Genomic DNA, 18,438 nt, shown 5'->3' with positions numbered 1-18,438 from the left:
TTACTCATTATCATTCTATGAATCAAACATATGGAAGTAGTAAAATGAATCAAATAAGCTTTCCCCTGTTCACTTTTACGTATGACCCGGAGATCGATTGATAAACACAGGTTTAACACATCTCACATGATAAAGTTCTTCTAATCGCAATAAATAAGTACTAAAAACATTCTTAGACCACCGGTTTATGACAATATTAAAAATCTCATATCCGGGCACAGACAAAATTAATGAACAGCATGTCGTCGGAATTAATGAAAGTTCTGTGCGATTTGAGCCATCTATTATGTCAAGCATTTACTAACCTCTCGGCTGCTCAACCCGGCATTACAAACCGCAAATCTATATGTACTCTTCTGCCTTCGGCGGAGTGTTTTGTGCACGACTAAAAATGCCCTGGCTGAGAGTCATGGAGTAGGAAGGTTGGAGGGAGGGAAGGAGAGAGACGCTGACGGTATGTTAGTGGTAGGTGGGCTTGGCTGGACTCGCGTGGGTCCGCCTCGGTTCTATTGGACGTTGGATGCCTCAGCAGACAAGCCGCGGAGCGCCATGTGGTGACCAATGCTCGGCCTTTTCTACCTTCGAATTCAATAAGACGTAATCAAGAAGCAGTCGTATAGTTGTTGTGGTCTTCAGAGTACACAACAGACTCTCGTGGGAGTTGGTTAGTGTTAGATGCACATGAGCCAGTCTCATTTATCGTTTTTACGTGTTCGTGAAAGTTTACTGATGTCAGATAAACATGGATATGGATAAGATCCGTACAATAAGGATCACTACATGATTAACTGGCAGTGGAGTGTTGAAACTATTAGCCTGTAATTCCGCCTTGTCACTACACGGTGAATATTCAGCGCACACAGCAGCATCACCAAGGCCACAACATCAGCCCTGTCATCGAATTTACTTGTCCACATGATTGGGGACATGCGTCTTTTATCTGAAATTTGCATGTGTGGCGAACGGTCTCAGGAGATACAATGTCAACACGACTGATCTTAAATCTGGCGCATGTGAATTTGTATTGACAAATAACTAGATGTAACAGGTGGTACTGTGAATACGGTGGCGGCAAGAGTTATTGAAAGTATCTAAAACATTCCAGTCCTGCTGTGGTTGTGAAAGATGGCTCTTTTTGCCATTGAAATGGATTTTTCTAGCAGCTATGATAAAGTTGAAGTGATCGAACAGCTGCAGTTTTTAACAACGCATGTACTCAATAACCAGTGAAACATTCGGACAACGTAGCTGACTTCACACCAGAGATCATTCCGACATCAGGTATATTCATATCCCAAGATGGCTACGAACGGGAGTTTTAATGACACAACACTACCACCAGGCTCGAACTTAACAAATGGGACGCTGATAGCCATGTTTGTGTCTGATGCCAACTTAACGAACATCACCAATATGGGTAGTGGTTCCCATCATGACCCAATGTCTCCAAAAAGTACAAGTTTGTGGACAGTTGTGGGATTGTCGGTCGTTTTCCTCATCATTGTCATCATTGGTGTAGTCGGAAACGGATTAGTTATATTTGTTATTCTGTTAGATAGAAAAATGAGGCAGTCCATCACCAACTTGTTCATTATGAATCTGGCTATTGCGGACTTGTTGATAATGTTGTTTGGAATACCAGAAATTATTCAGTTCATGCTGAGGACTGGTTGGATCCTGGGACCAGCTGCTTGCAAGTCTAATCGGTTTATAATGACGGTGTCCCTTTATGCCTCTGTGCTCTGTCTGGTGTCCGTTTGCATCGAAAGGTAAGTAAAACGTAGTGATTGTACCTGTCAGTAATGGACTAGTGCTCAAAGCGGCACAAAACCCGACCTTTTCACCCCTGAGTTTGATATCTCTTAAATGATATAATATATTAATATGTATATTTTGTCGAACATGGCTTTTTACTTTTCACTTTGCTGTGCTAACTATTTGAAATACTGAAAGTACGTATGAGTGAATTTATTACAAGACTGTTCATGTGCATGAATCAACATTCACACTGCACAAGATAAATAATGAATACAGACTATGATCTGATGTATAGAGGGTGTAAAGGACGAAACGACTTGTGACCATATGTATATTAAAATACGTGCACTTCCCTGATAAGATACGGTGATTGAGTTCACCTTCACATCGGCAATAGATGCACACGATGTATCATCATTGCATTAGAATGTATGACATTCTATACATGCATAATTCTGATGAAATACGCTATTTTCACAGGAATATGTATCAATATGTATCCAAATATACATTTGGTAGGAATACACAGTATTAACTGACACAATGTTTATATTGTAACGAAAGGCACATCTATTTATGAAACCGACAGCTGAGAGGAAAGCATGTTCACATCTCAGTCTTATTGGTGTCGTGTTCACATAAACATATCTACTCTGTGACCATGCGTATCAAAGTATCCTTTTTATAAACCTTTTAATGGAGGACAAAATTAACATGGAAAATATGAGATTATTGTAGAGTGGTTGTATCAAGTGCAAGGGCTTTATATGAAGTAGGATGTCCTATTTCTTTCTCTGAGGCAATATAAGTTGCAAGTGGTAGTGATTACAAGGCAATGTTGTCCTTTTATTAGCTGCCTCCAGCCGACGTCGACAGTGGTATTAAGTCCGTGGCCTACATTGCTGATACTCATTACTGATGTCTGTCCAGTCTGAAACGCTGTTCATTAATCATACAGTCAAAGAACCTTTAATCTTTTAATCTTTCCTCTATGGTCATCTATTTTTATGTATTCTACGGAGTTATCAAGCAGGTTAATGCCTCAAACCACTCTTATTAAAATCATAACAGGTATCCAATCAATACTGGTTGATTAAAACATATTTAGGTCCGTGCAAGCCATATTCTTATACTCTTCGTTATCGGAATATAAAAAGTATCAATCATGAAAATACTGCCTGTGCGTGGATGATGGTATATTATGTAGCGTCGAGAGATATGGACATGAAACTCATGAAACCGAACAGAGTCAATTCTTGCCAGAATAGCTTGTGTTCAACCAGGATTTGTGCAGACCTTTCTAAAAAAACACAGAGAACATTTCATGTGCATAGAAATAGCTTGACAACTTCGTGGACTCTTACGGTTGGCTCCTCCTTAGAAAATGCAGGTATGACTTGTTGGGTCCAGGTATATAGGTTTTAGTTTATTGTCTTTACGAGTTTACAATAAGACAATATATCTCTCAAACTGAGCAGCCTTTGTTTACACTGGTTGACAGTATGACAAACTTGTACTGATGACAAAGAGATGTGACCATTTTCATAACATTTCTCAAGAGAGAATAGTTTGCTCATTCAAGTGAAATGGACTAGTTTGTGTCACCGAGTACCTCTTCAAAGATAACTTTGCATCATGATCAAGAATTTTTATAATAGATTAATTTCATCACCATAAGTCAAAGCTAACAAATACGATATTAAAACATGTTTATTTTAACGATTCTCAATCCTTACTGCAGAGTCGTAACGTCAAACTGCTTCATTGCTTAAAACAATTCTACATGGCGTCACACATTGATCGTTTTTCTAAAAAATTGTCTACCTTGAGTTATTTTTCTCAAGGGTTCATATTTTATACCTTTGTCTGCAGTTTTTGTTTACTTGACATTGAATGACTGTGTTCGAATTGTGCCTCTGTTCACAAAAGCAGTGACTGGGTGTGAATGAGATGGTAATATGACAGTTAACCTTCTTGCGCCTCACTGGCAGAATGGGTTGTATACTCACCAGGGAGCTGAAAATAATATACGAGTACACCCTGATCAATTGACCGGGGTACTAATGTTAGCGCTTTATGCATCTACCTTGTGTATGGAGTCTAGCGCAACATACATGTACACATTATTATGAATATCATGTATTATGAAGTTAATAATTAAATAGTCGACACTAGGACTTACAGACCATTTGTATATACACAATTGTTCCACTTGGGACAGATAATCCGTTACTTCACGTTGATTGGTAGTTCATCTCTGCTCTGTGTTCAGTCTTCTCGTCGATTACCCCGACACTTTGTTTTTTCGCCGTCTAGTCAAAAACAGTATTGACAGCATGATTATGCCTCAAAATAGATTTCCCCCTAACATGTTCTTTCGTCGTTATGTAAGGTTATGGATACCGCAACCTGGAAGGATGTCACGCGAGATGGCGCCTCCCTCCTCCCCAGTAGAGTACAAACATATGCATATATAATCAGGAAAAACAGTTATTGAACGCTTCTCGAAGCTTTGTAAATCTTCATACATGTACGGACACAATCATTTGTGCTTCTTACCTTCGCGGACAAGCATGTATCCGAGTTCCAAAGGAAAACGTACGAGTGTCCTGTTTAGTTTAACTGAAAATATCCATGTTGTCACTGATAATTGTACTGAGCTGCCTTGAATGGGGTTTCGCGGTTAAGTGTATGTCATGGCTGATTCTATATCATTAAAGCTTGACTGCGTGGACCATTTCTCATGGTATCAGCCACTGGTTTGACAGTTTATTGTGTTATTTCCAACTCTGGCTGACTCACTGTCCACAGTGTATATGTCCTCATGCCATTCATTAACTTCAGTTTAGTTTTCGTAATCTTGATAGATGATCAATCTCTGAGTGCCTTCTCGAGAGTCCTTGTTGGAGTTTTGGATTCACAACAGTTGCAATGCTAAATTTGGTTTGATCAGCTGGACCTTCATAATATATTTTATAGGGATCTCGCGCGTCATTCTTTCTCCCGTTATTTACCTGGTTCCACATACTATGAAATGGACACCCGGTATGTTTGTGATCGTAGTAAAACAATTTCCAGTAACTCATTCTCAATTCAGGCTTTAGTGTACGCGTTCGAAGCTGGGTGACAGTATACAGCATACTCCTTCCTACGTTTGTACGCAGCAGTCTAACACATTTTCAAAATCGCAAGATTTCCCCACACAAAACTTCTGAAACCAGCGTGAACCATTTAAAGCATATCATGTTCAACAAAAACATGACCTTCTTTCTTTAAATGGCCGTGAGTCATCTTTGAAATGTTTACATCGTAAACAACTCTGTTGTTTCCTTAAGTAAGATATTTTAAAAGTTTGATACTTTCTGAAAGTTTCTGGAAATCTTTTCTCTGTTGTGTTGTCTAAATGTAAATGGGTTAATGATTCGGTGCTGGGACAACGAATCTGAATTACAGTGACAGGTCCCTCTTATCAGATTTATACTTTGCAAATTACGTCATTACAGAGGGTTTATTAGGCTGGATGATAAACCCACTATAAGGAAGATAAGGCGATAGCAGCTCTGGGTCTAGCTGTTTCTGGCAAGCTAATTTGCACGTAACCCTCACACAGCCCATTCTACTGCTGGGAGGCTACGGCAAGAAGATCGAAAGATCATTATTGCCCACATCTGGATCTTGATGATGTCCATATGAAGCAATTGACGTAACTCAGTATGTCCAATTTGACCTCTCACAGTCATACACACGTTTCTTGACTAGGTGCTTTGACGACATCATGACTGAATTTAACGTGATGATTAGATCGCGAGAATGTTTATATATTTATATATAAGAGTGAAGGAGAGGGAGAGAGAGAGCATTCGATTTGTTTATTTCATATCATTCATATGAGAAAGAGTATGTTGTTGGATATCGATGAAGTGACAGCTTGGCACACAAGGGAACTATTGCCATTGAATTCGAAAACAAGAAGAAATCCATTTGCCAGCATGGTCATTGTAACAAATTCGAAGGTCTCTCTTTCAAAGTAGCAAGGTGTTTTTCACGGTTGAATAGATCCTTATAAGGTTATCCTCGTCCTTTATATCATGCCGCTGACAGTCCCATTTCCTGTTGTTAAAGCAATATCTAATCACTCCCTAAATCACCCTTCCCCTGATGTAATGTGTCCCTACCGAGACTGGCATTTAAACATATTCAGTTTACAATCTTTGACATATTGCAGGATTTTTTGTTAGATCTAAAACCTCACATTAGCGTAGGAAAATAGTGCCTGGAGCATGTTCCCCTCCCTGGTTCTTCATATAAACCACTTTTGAGTACTGCTATACTTCTGAGGGAGAGGCATTAGGTTCCAGCACTCTTTTAAGTGGATTCGTCTTGTGAATGATGAAACCTTTAACAATGAACTGTGCCCCAAGGTCAGAAGGTATTTCCAAGACCAGGATTTTTTTCCCTTCTGTCAAGTGTTATATTGATAAACGATGCAACTGGTTTCGCGAGTCTTGAAACGGCGTATAGGCAAGTATAAGGAACTAGATATATAGATGTGGTGTGTGGTCGATTCATATCAACCGCCAATGGCGACTGCGTTAAAGGAGTTAAAATATTTATTCCTAAAGGAAGCTCTTCTCCAAAAGGAATTTCCAAACTGGTTGAAAATGGTATAAACGGTATTTCTATGTTGTAATCTTGTGCTAAAATATACTGGTACATTTACCTGTGTCTGTTTGGTCAATATTTCAAGCTCTGTGTTAACTTGGCATGAAATCGTTGGGGTTTGTAACGGCTTTTCACGGTACTGTAGCAGAACGTTAAACCCCCGACGGTGCTTCACACACTGTCTTAATGAGTACTCCTAGATCACCCAACCGACAGAAACCCTGACGTGAATGTCCATAGCAGGATGGCAAAATGTAATTATTGGAATCTTTCTCATATTTTTCCCAGAAAAACTACCGACACAGAAAAAGTGAAAATAACAAGATACATAGTCATAATTAGCATGGTAAATAGATATTATATATCTATTCAGTAGCAATCACGTCACGTGGGATGAATCACATGCATGATTTCATTGATATCAACCCCCCACCTCAGCCCAGCTTCCACGCTGAGCTGCATCCCACCCTTGATTAGATGATGTGGCACTCTCATTAGACATTTGTACGAAAAAACATGGACAAAATATTTTTATACTAAACGCTGAATTACGTTATTTCCAAAAATGTACGTCATCTTTCAAAATTTGGCTATTCACAGACATCATACAAACGCACCCTTTCGTAGGTATGAAAGAGAGCAAATCCATAAAATATATACAACAAAGAAGCAATCATTTTATATACAAGCGTAGACAATAGGATTTCCAAAGATTTTCCAAGACAAATTCAGGTGCTTGACGTACAACATGCATCTAGTTATAAATCAATCATTCCTGGGTGATCTTTCCGAATAATAATATAAAATAAAAAAAGTGGGTTTTTTGTGTGAACTGCTCCATACGAGGAACGCACGAGGAGCATCCCACGCGGAGTCTAACCAAATGTTTATTATTTCGCAATTACATTACGACAAAAACTTTAACAGACTAAGCTCCCAGAGAAAGATGCTAATGGCGGTAACTGGCACATGTCAAATTGAAGCAATTTGTATCTCATGGGCAGAAACAAACGTCTAAACAGAGTCGGTCTGCCGCATTAGATGAAGCATCATGCAAGTGTTTATTTGGGACCGTTGCAGGGGGGTCCCTAGGGACTTCAAGCTAACACTGGCTGCCAGGAGATGAATAGTGCAGAAGTGTTTGTTGATTTGGAAGATTACTTTTGACTTTTGCGTGACTTGAAATCGCAAAAGCCATAGTCCCTGGCGTTCATGGGCATACACAGCAGGAACTATCATGTTCGCCTCTCTGGGAATGACAAATACTGAAAGTTTTATTTGAATTATTGTTGCTCCATATGAGAATACTAATGATGTACGGTACATGCATCTCTAAACATCACATTGTGTTGTACGTTACAGACATGTATATAATATGAATGAGTAAGGTTTGTTGTACACAGCTTTTAGCAATTGTGCAGCAATATCACGGCTGGGGACGAGACAAATGGGCTCCACACATTGTACCCACGTGGGAAATCGAAACCGGGATTCGGCGAGGCGAGTGGTTGTTGGTCCACTATTCCTGATAGTATTTGTGATTTTATGATGGACAATGCTGTTAACGTTGTGGGTTGTAAAAACTTTACACGACCAGTAGAAAGCTGAGGAATGTTATTCAGTCAGATATATCAGATCGCAGTGGATACCCACATTTCTTGACAAAATGCATTGTGGATAAGCACGACCTGTAACGTAACTTTAAAGCGACGTAAAATAATACTTACACAGTCACTCCTATCGATAGTGCAGGGCGTGGTTTTTTTTAACTCTGACAACCCCATCCCCTCCTCCTCCCTTAATATATGGGTCGGCCCCAAAGTTACCATCGATCATATATAATCGGTCAATTACATTGCATCAATAGTTCCATCAGTCGTTATTTTCAGAGGCGACGTCTGATTCAGTTAGTCCGGATGTAACGGAATCGAAGGAACCCTCACTACATTATATAATTTCACCTGCAAGAGAAAGCCTCACTGTCATTACGGAAATATAGCTTTCTTATGTCAGTATCCTTGTCGTCTAGTCCTTGTTCAAACGTCCAACTCAGTTTCACCATGGATTAAGTTAATGGGCAATTGAACCTGTCCACTCGAGCAGAACTTGTCTAATGCTAATTGAAGGCGCAAGAACACAATCCAAAAAATGAACTGAAGTATAATGCCTTCTGGCTGTAACATCCCTAAGCCTTCTTCATAGGAGGGGGATTCAATTCTATAAGTGCAGTGTAGTTTAATTACATTAAGATATGCAGATTCGCGAAGGGAAAAAATAATTGCATCCTTGTGGTTCTTTGATGTTTAAAGGATAGATGGTCGATGGCGCGCCAGAAGTCCATCAGGTGCAGAGGCTATGTATTAAACAAGTACAGTGTTGATGCAATCTCCCACGTGGTATACAAGATAATATGATTAACAACATTTGATTTAATTCTTTAATGCCTAGATGGATTACTGTTTTTGTGAAATTAAGTCAGATGATCAGAGATTCAATTTTCAGATGCAACTAGATCTACTAGACGCATGCACATCAAATGTTTCACACAGAAGCTGTATACACTTCACTGGTTTAGTTTTGGTACGTGTTTTAGTAAAAAACATAGTTATTTCAAAATGCAAAGCAATGGGTTAAGAAGAGTACGGATATGGTAAACGGATAGCGTCAGAAGATGATAAACGTTACCGGTAAAGCTAAATTCATTACGCATAAATATTTTGACCAAAAGGTAATCCATATAGGTTTATGTACGCACTTGTTTCGGGAAAGCTGCCTTTATCGTGTGAAGCTAGTTGTTATACGTGTACATGTATTTATTTTTGCGTAAAGGTAGTTGGTTTACGTGTATTTCTAAATTCCTTACGCTTAAATACTTTGACCAATGGATTTTCAGTGTATGATTACGCGTAACACTCTATTTGATCGTTACACGTAAAGATTTTGACCATTGGGAATTCCACATGGTTTTACGCGTAACAAATTGATATGCGTAAAGGTAGTATCTTACCCGTAAAGCTAAATCCATTGATTGGAAAAAAAGACGTTAGCTTTACGCGTAACAAGTGCATGTGTTTGTGTTTCGCGAACACTTTATATCATCACTACTTGGTAGTTATTCATAAACAATTGTTCATTTCTAATTTAAATCGTACAATCGGATCTGTTTTTGGCAGATATTTCTTATGAATATGGAAAGGGGTTTGTCGAGATGCTTGCCGTTAAAGACGACTATGCTTGTCGTCAGAGGCCACTAACAGGAACGGGTGGTCAGGCTCGCTGACTTGGGGATGAATGTCATCGTATCCCAATTGCGTGGATCGAGGCTCATGAAGTCAATTACTGGATTGTCTGGTCCAGACTCGATTATTTACACACTGCCATCATATAGCTGGAATATTGCTGAGTGAGGCGTTACACAACAAACAAAGACAAACTTATAAAGCGATGTATATTTAACCGTCCAGTTTAAAATACATGCTGTTTAGTCATGTTCAGTTGGTATGTAAATCTATGACAACGTATCCAAATGTAATCTGAAGAATAACCACAGTGATAAAATACAGTGGAAAAAAGTTAAGCGCACCTGCAAATGTTACCGCGAAGGTAATTTTTAAAATCATTTTGGTAATGACTCGAATAGTTGTGCATATCTTGTTCGCGGTTATGACGTATAAAACACGCGCAACAAGCATCTCGCGACTTGTTAAAATCAATCGAAGCTACATCCAAGTGGAATTTGAAATTATTCCGATATGTAGTCTTAATTCTTGTTGCACATGACTCGGGAGCGTAGAAGACCATATGCATATAGGCATGATTATTGCAGGAATACCCCACAAACATGTTGGTCGTCACCTCGGTTACCACCATTATAAGCATATTGACATAGGGCGACAACCTTTTGCCAACTGTCTGAAGGGGATCTGGCAGCCCCCCCCCCCCCCCCAACTGTCATCACGGATTTTAAATCAGAAGTTTTGATGTCAAGAACGGGGGAACATTCGACGCACAGTGCATTGTTGGAGGACCAGGGTTGTCTGTCCAATGAATCCAGGGTAAACATGGTCCAAGTGCAGGGGAATCTTACGGGTGGAAGATCCAGGGTTCAAAACCTGGGTCAGATCAACGAAACACATGTTTATAACATTTTATTTTGAATACCATTTTCTACAATGTCGTGATTGTTGTTATTTCTGTTTTGCTTTTAGGAAATCGCAAATGTTCTGGTTCCTATGCCATAGTTTGTCGATATTCTCCAGGATTACCCATCTGCTCTTCAAGAAGTTCTTATGTTTTAATGTTGATCATTACCCAACTATTTATCAATTGTTGGTCCGGTGAAGGTTACGGGTGAAAATAGTACCTCACTTTATGACAGGGCAAACGAAATGAAGGGTCAGAGGTTAGCAGGCACTGAGACTATTTTTTGTCAGTGTAGACCAATGGAATGGATCGTTGTTTTGAGTCACTGACGCCATGGTTTAATTTTTCCAGACTCAGCTGTTTATGGGATTCCATAATACAGCTGGACTTTTGCTCATTGTGGCGTTAGAAACACATTTGCCCACTGGCTTCAATTTACGATATTGTGATTTCATTAAAGGACTTTATTTAATATATTGAACAACTCCATTTTGCTGGCAATAAACGTACTGCATCAAAACTGCGAAATGATCATATATTATTGTAGTCCCATGAGAGTTTTCTATTTGTTTTTTACTTTGGCAATGAGTGTGTACTTACTTTCAACTGAACCGTTCTTAGATGTGATATTTCAACACTCTTTCACTTGATGATAATCGATATGGGGGTGTACGAAACATTACGACATAAGTCACAGTGATTCTGTTAAATATGTTTCATTGAGAAATTACATCTATCTTTGACATCCATCTTTGAAATTATGAGCGCGAAAAGGATCGATTATGACGTGACAGGCAAGGGATGTCACAACAAACATTATGACGTCACGATATCAGTTCAGGCCGGCTGCAAGACAGCTACTAAACATACATAAAAAATTAAGTGATGAGTATATTTTAGTTAGACGAATTATCTAATTATGTTTTTCAAGTTTCAGTTCTAAGAACTACATATGGATTTTGATCGTAGGCTCCTTAAGTGTTTTACGCAAAATTGATTACCTCCTAGCAATGAATACACCACCCTCTTCCATTATATCATTACATTGATTCTCCACAAGACCACTCAAGGACATGTTGTTCTGCATACCATGTATAGGCCTACTGGGGCGTCGAGCATGGACACTACATGCCCATAGTGGCTCAGATATAGAACTCTCAACGAAAATGCAATTATTGCTTCCTTGTCCTCGACGAACGTTGACGTGAACCTGACGTCATGTTTGACCAAGCAGGATTTTGACAGGCGGATGGAAAATAAGTTCCGCGTTCTCAAAAGTAGTTGAAATCAAATCATCCCCCGAACACATGTCTACAAGTCCCATCGTTACAACAGATTAGTGTGTGCTTGATTTGATTATAAGGTCACTCGTTCACAACAGGTTTGGTTCAATTGCAACGCTGAAATATTCCGTTTGCTGAGACTAGGGGATATTTGTTTTGACGATTTGTAATCTGTCTCTACAAGCCATGTGTCTGGCAGCGTTCAAGTCATTTCTTTTTTTAATTAATTTTATCATCAGAAAACAACTGACGTCAGTTTCGTACTAGCTATATGTCAGACATGAAATCTCAAGGAAACATGTTCCGATACACAGTCGATTGCTGCTATTCAGCGCGTGCCGTGCTGGGGGTATCGACGCAAATTCAGTAGAACATCCATGCTTGTACCGATAGGGTCTACATATCTCAATTGTTCAGGCACTTGTACAATATATGTACAATGTATTCAAATTCATGGAAATCATACTGTTTGTAATTAAGCTTTTGAATGAAAGTTTCACCATCAAAGGCCTGACCAGGTCAGAGTTCTGGGTGCTTCCCGTAGAGCAGGCCATGCTCACCCTTTTCTCGAAAGCCTGATGTTATCAACGATTGTCGGTAATACACTTATCTATATAATTTTATATATATTGCATTTTACGCCCCATGAAATCTGTTTCGGCAGATATTCGAAACTGATTATTTTCTGGTGTAGACGTTTTGAATTAATAAACGAGCACGGTTAAAAATAGTTAGTTTGTAATTACACAATTTACGAATCAGAATAACTACATCGGCAAAACTAATTTTAAAGATATTGATGTTATAATATTATCATCTTTTTTATCTCTGAAGTATTAAACAGATAGCTGTTTCTTTGGTATTTCGGTGATACTCTGTTAATGTCACACATTCAATCCAGAAGAAAAATGAACCGTTAAAGGCGTCCACCTTGATTAAAATAATCTGTTTCCAGATTATAAATAAAAACGAAAACCCTTTCCATAATCCCACAAACAATTGAGTCACTTGTTGAAGCCTTATACGCATCCCCAGATAGTCTAGGCCGTAAAAGAACCCTCCTTCCGCATAAGCTCATTCTGGACGTCAAACTGTAATGTTCACTCTTGTAGAGCATATTCCATTTTAACCATGCGCTACGAGTAATTCACCACGGGGCATAAACACTCCGATATGAGCTTCATTCTAATATGAAACCGCCTCGAACAGATAATTTACGGTCTCATCTAATCTTTATGTAATGATATTTAAGGATGATTTTCCACATTCAATGACATAAAATGGACAGTAAAATCACAACAGTGTATTTTTCGATTATTATCACAGAAGGATGATTTCTTATTGCTGTCAAGGGCTATCCTTAAACATCAAGACTGCATATCATCCGAAGGTCTGGCCTTGGAGAGAAGGTTTCTCCTTTCGCGAAGATGGAACCGATAGTTTGGTTATTAATCCGTCTATGGCCCAAGGAAAGACCCCTTCAGAACAGGTGGTGTGTGGAAAGAGATCTTGCCAAATAGGAAGCTATTACATCTTTATGTTGTGGAATCTCTGCTCGCAATTACTGATTTATGTCGAATCAAAGCTGCTGAAGCTTACCATTCAACCATGAAATTATGCACCGTCAGTAATGCATTAGATGAAATACGGTTTTTTCCGTGTGTCTGTTATCAAATCTGACTTAAGGTATTTACGCATAACAAAGTGCCCGACCATCTTAGATATCAAACCAGATGCTATCAAAACATATTCATCAACTAATATAACATGCGGGTGACAGATGACGGAGCTTGATTGATGGGTTCCACACTCAGTGCGACCATGTGGTTTTTTTCAAACAGCTTAAAGTACAGGCCATTGAGTGTAAAGCTTAGGTTATTGGTTTTCTGCAGTCAACGCTACGTTCATCAATGCTTTCGTCCCAGTTTAACCCCACACTTTTATATTGAGCAACATCTAATTTATCAAACTGAAAAACAAATTATATATATAATTCGGTCAGTATGAAATGTTTCTTTTCGTCAGTGACTTTATAAATACTTTCGTGTTGCCCTTCTTGTTCCCCCAAATGGATTTAGAAATATTTATTACCATTCGTTTTATTGGTTTCATGTTGGGATAATCTTGATGAGTAAAATGTCCTCATACCTGTAGAAATGGTATCGCATGGTAACTGAGAAAGCGGACAATAATGGACCACTTATGAAGACTGTGCACGTGTTTCGTCGAACCCCAGTAATTTCTAGGAACGCTGTATCGCATAGATTCTATCCCATTCACCCACGAACACACAGACCGTAGAAACTTGATTGATGATTGAATTTGTTGAATGATTACATAATCATCCCGCTCCAGTGTTCATCAGGACAAGATTTACGTGTGTATGAGATTTAATCCCTTGATGTCTTGCTATGAACTAACGTCAAGATATACCATGTACGTTCCACTGAAGATATATTTAGCGGTAGGGTGCACTAAAAACTGTAAATTTTATCATAGTGTATTTTGTATGACTTTCAATGTCTAGAACTGGTTCTACAAATACACAGTTATAAGCTGCTCACAAAAGTAGTGTCCATCTGCTCACAAAAGCAGTGGTCAAGTGCTTACAAAAACAGTGGTCGTCTGCTCACAAAAGCTGTGGTCATCTGCTCACAAAAACAGTAGGCATCTACTCACAAAAGTAGGGTCCATCTGCCCACAAAAGCAGTGGTCATGTGCTCACACAAGTAGTGTCCATCTGCTCACAAAATTAGTGTCCATCTGCTCAAAAAAGCAGTGGTCATGTGCTCACAAAAGCAGTGGACATTTGCTTATTTGTGTTAAGAGAAAGTCACAAAACAAGTTACAATGTGGATTCCTGACTGTGCTGGCCGAGGTGCTATTGGTCTTTAACTAGTCGAGTGAATTCCCATCTTGTGCTCGAACGTCAATAATGAATAATAAATAAATATATAGATTCAGTGAGTGAATGATGAGTCCGACTGAGCAAACTCTATTAACATGAATATAAGGAAGAAAGATGTTAATATTTACCATTTTCACCTCTTTACCATGTACAGTAAAACTAGAGCCAATGTGTTATCTGTATAGGGTACGATAATGTCTAGACATGAAGCGATCCATATTTGCAGTATGAATTTGAAATTGCATGTCATAACATCGAGACATATATTATTGTACGATACAGTGTCTAGACTGAAATCCATGTTTCCAATATGAATTTTTAATTGCTTGGAAAAAATTCAAGACGTATCACTCCTCATCCCTGGCGTCTTCCAAATGCTATAAAATTATGGAAACATTGTTTCAAATGCAATAAAATTATGGAAACACTGTTTCAAATGCAATAAAATTATGGAAACACTGTTTCAAATGCAATAAAATTATGGAAACACTGTTTCAAATCACAATTGTTTTGTTGCGTGTTTGTTTTCATATTTAAGCTTACTTGAGTTATTTTTTACTTTTTCTTAAAGTGGAGACTGCTCCAGTCTACAAAAGTGTCATATAACCATTAACATAACTATCTTTCTATTACCGCCTGAGACAAGTCGAATCAGAATATCAATTTGTCATAGAAATAAAACTAGAAAACCTTGACTTACTAAATCATTTTCATGTTCGCCATAATGATACAACGTATTAATTAAGTAAATATTTGGCATACAACATGGACCTGTATGCACTATTAGCAATATCAACAATGGCCTGTTTGCATTCCACGCAAATGCGTGACCAACTAATGTCTGGATGTAACATATGTGTGTGTAACTGTTGTGATCAAGGTCTCCGTGTAAATGCATGTATACGTGTATATAATGGCGTTCAATTCCAACTTGAATATCTCTATACTTTACAAAGAAATATAACAAAAACAGCTTTGGTTCAACAATTTTGTAAACCCAGTTGTTTGTTATGTAGTATAAACAAACTCACGACAGCCTAGGCGTTTCTAAAACATGCGTCAATACAGTCAAACACGGTTGTGTCGAACTTACGGTTGTCTCGAAGTAAAAGCTTGGTCCCTGTTTTCCCCTTCTTTCGTTGTCATTTTCGGTTGTGTCGAACCTCGGATAACTAAAATTATTTACGTAGGTCCCTTCAACTTCGACTAAACGGTGTTTGACTGTATATAAAGTTAATCACCTTACTATTGACATGTTATTTAGCTTATGTATATTATTCAGTTCAATTTATTACAAACGCGTTTTTTTTGTGGAATATATTCTTGTTACACGCAGTCTATCAGACAATTATCAGGGTCGAGGCGTCTAATTTACTAACTTTTTTCACTAAAATTACCATAGCCACAATCTTAAAGGTCGAAGTGTCTTCCTGATGTTTTCCACGTGTGCTTAAAAATACGTTAGTGGTGTCAATCAAGAATTTAGATTCAGATCTATAGGTCTTCAAGTGTCAAGTGTATCTGTAACTGCGCTGATATCCTGCTTGAAACTTTGCTTTTACCTTCTTAACTCTACTTTTAGAATTTTGAAGGGTTTAATGGTTGTTCTAGACATCTGAAATCGCTGAGACACGAAACCCCCTCTGAATTTGAAAATCGACGACAGCAAATTGAATTGTATTGACTGATTATGATATATGGCAACTGTAGTTTTAACGGCATGTACCAGTTTTGCAAGACGTATTTGCACCTGTTTTCATCCTTGGCGTAACTACTTTGACAACCCTGAGCAGTTTTAATTTGATTTAATCATTTCAAGAACGATGCACAACCTATACCATGAACATTATATCAATCGAAATACTTTATAATCCAAAATTTTATTTAAAAAATGATATGACATAGGCCAAATCTGACGAAATCTGTCTTTCTTCGAAAACAGTAAATATCTCGTCGAACTTTTATTATTCCATCTGTATATGGTCTGTTTCTGCTCAATGAGTACCTGTGAGGCAGGACACCCTCTGCCGGTTCTCGAACACCTGTTTTCGCTGTAAAGTTACGGTGTATGAAAGTTCATATGATTTTTGGTATTGAGTAATATTTGATAATGATACTGGCATGAAAATATTTTATTCAACAAATGTGTCTTCGAAATGCTTCCAGCACCTTTTTATTTGTTTTTCGCCGTTCTTACCGTAGTTGACAATCATCCCCATGGGAATACACGAATGACTTGTTAAATGAAACCGATTTTCACTTACTTTACATTTAAATTAAAAATAATAATGGATAACACCTAGTGTTTTTAAGGGCATTGGTTCGCACCTTCTTGACTTGGAAGCATACAGAGCTTAAAAGGAATGGATTCCATTTGATAAAAAGTCAATGATTAGGTAAAATTGTTTGAAAACGGCTAATGAATGTTATATTGCTTTTACTTCTAACAGAATCCTATTTGTAATATGTCCCGGGGGGACTTCTGATATGCCCTCAACGAACGAATCAATAGGCTTTTTACACCTTATCTCAAAGCCATCTCTCTTAGTAAAGAAAGAAGCTAATGGCTGATTTAAGTAATTGTGCATGAGGTTGTATATGCTGTGCATCCCTTCATAAGAGAATATAACAACTAATCTTCTTTCCCTAGAACTCAAACCCTCCTTTTTCACAATGACTCGAAGTCAGTCAATTGATTCCATTCAGAAATCATCTCATACTCAAAGATGAAAGCTTCGGAACGTTGTAGGCTTTTTTGTTGTTCAATCAACAACATACTGCGGTATAATGTCAGTTAGTTCAGAATTGTTATCATGTGACACTGAATAGGGAGTTAATCACTTAATGTGGAGTATACTGAGTTCAGGTAATAGTTACATTATTCTTCTATAAAAATATCTCACATGAAACATGTTCTGTTGTCAAATTCAAGAGTAATAACAAAAGAGCTTAGGGCACCTTAAACAGACCAAATGTTGTGTAAGGTATTGCCATACGTGTTGGTGATTTTTTATCAGGAAAGTCCCATACACACTGTTTGTGTGACGCATCGGCGATGTTTGTTTCGCAAGATTGTTTTTTTAAGCCTTCTTATCCTAAATGTATCAGAAATGCTGTGGACATCAGCGTTGCATACTCTTCATGTAGCAGAGCCAATCAGATAAATGCTCGTGTAGGTTGTTCTCCTGTCTTGTCAAAGGTAGACGAGTTGAGTGCACTCCTCCGAACGAACCAGATAACAGCTTGACATGTTGGTAAAAATCCACAGATTGCTCTGCAATAAGAGTGACGAAACTATTTTCAGATAAAAGTGGTTTCCTATATGTATATCTGGCCAATAATTGGCGTTTTATGTTATAAAGCATGGGCTGTTTGAGATGTTTTGTAATGACTAGATTGTGTATCAGATACACTTACATTATCACAGTCAACACGTTGATAAGAAACACGTGGAAAACACGATTAGCCGTAACATATACCACCTGGCATTCAAGCGCACCAGACAGCAGAATAAATACGTTAACCATTCGGAAATACATAACTATAGACACACAACCCACAGAAATCGTATTAGTAATCCTATATGTGCGGTCGGATAGACTTTTATTCAATTCGTCCTTATAATAACATTATTAATATACATTCTTCAAAAACGGAAACGCACAGGTAGATGTTTAGTAAATT

The 18,438-nt window shown here is 38.2% G+C and overlaps 1 protein-coding gene across 2 annotated transcripts in view; it reads left to right on the top strand.

The window, feature by feature from the left end:
* LOC139469316 (neuropeptide receptor 15-like) overlaps positions 1-18,438 on the top strand; it is an 83,029-nt gene that overhangs the window by 55,670 nt on the left and 8,921 nt on the right. Inside the window, exon 1 of one of the 2 annotated variants that reach the window (XM_071251456.1) lies at positions 661-1,769. The exons of the other annotated variant lie outside the window; for it this stretch is intronic. Within the exon in view, the coding sequence (XP_071107557.1) occupies positions 1,300-1,769 (470 nt within the window). The 5' untranslated portion in view covers positions 661-1,299. Of the gene's footprint in view, positions 1-660; positions 1,770-18,438 lie in introns of those variants that run through there. 2 annotated transcript variants of the gene reach the window in all.

The sequence above is a fragment of the Haliotis cracherodii genome, unplaced genomic scaffold, assembly GCF_022045235.1.
Source record: "Haliotis cracherodii isolate W230 unplaced genomic scaffold, xgHalCrac1.p SCAF_1, whole genome shotgun sequence".
NCBI lineage: Eukaryota > Metazoa > Mollusca > Gastropoda > Lepetellida > Haliotidae > Haliotis > Haliotis cracherodii.
This window is presented reverse-complemented; position numbering and strand designations above follow the sequence as displayed.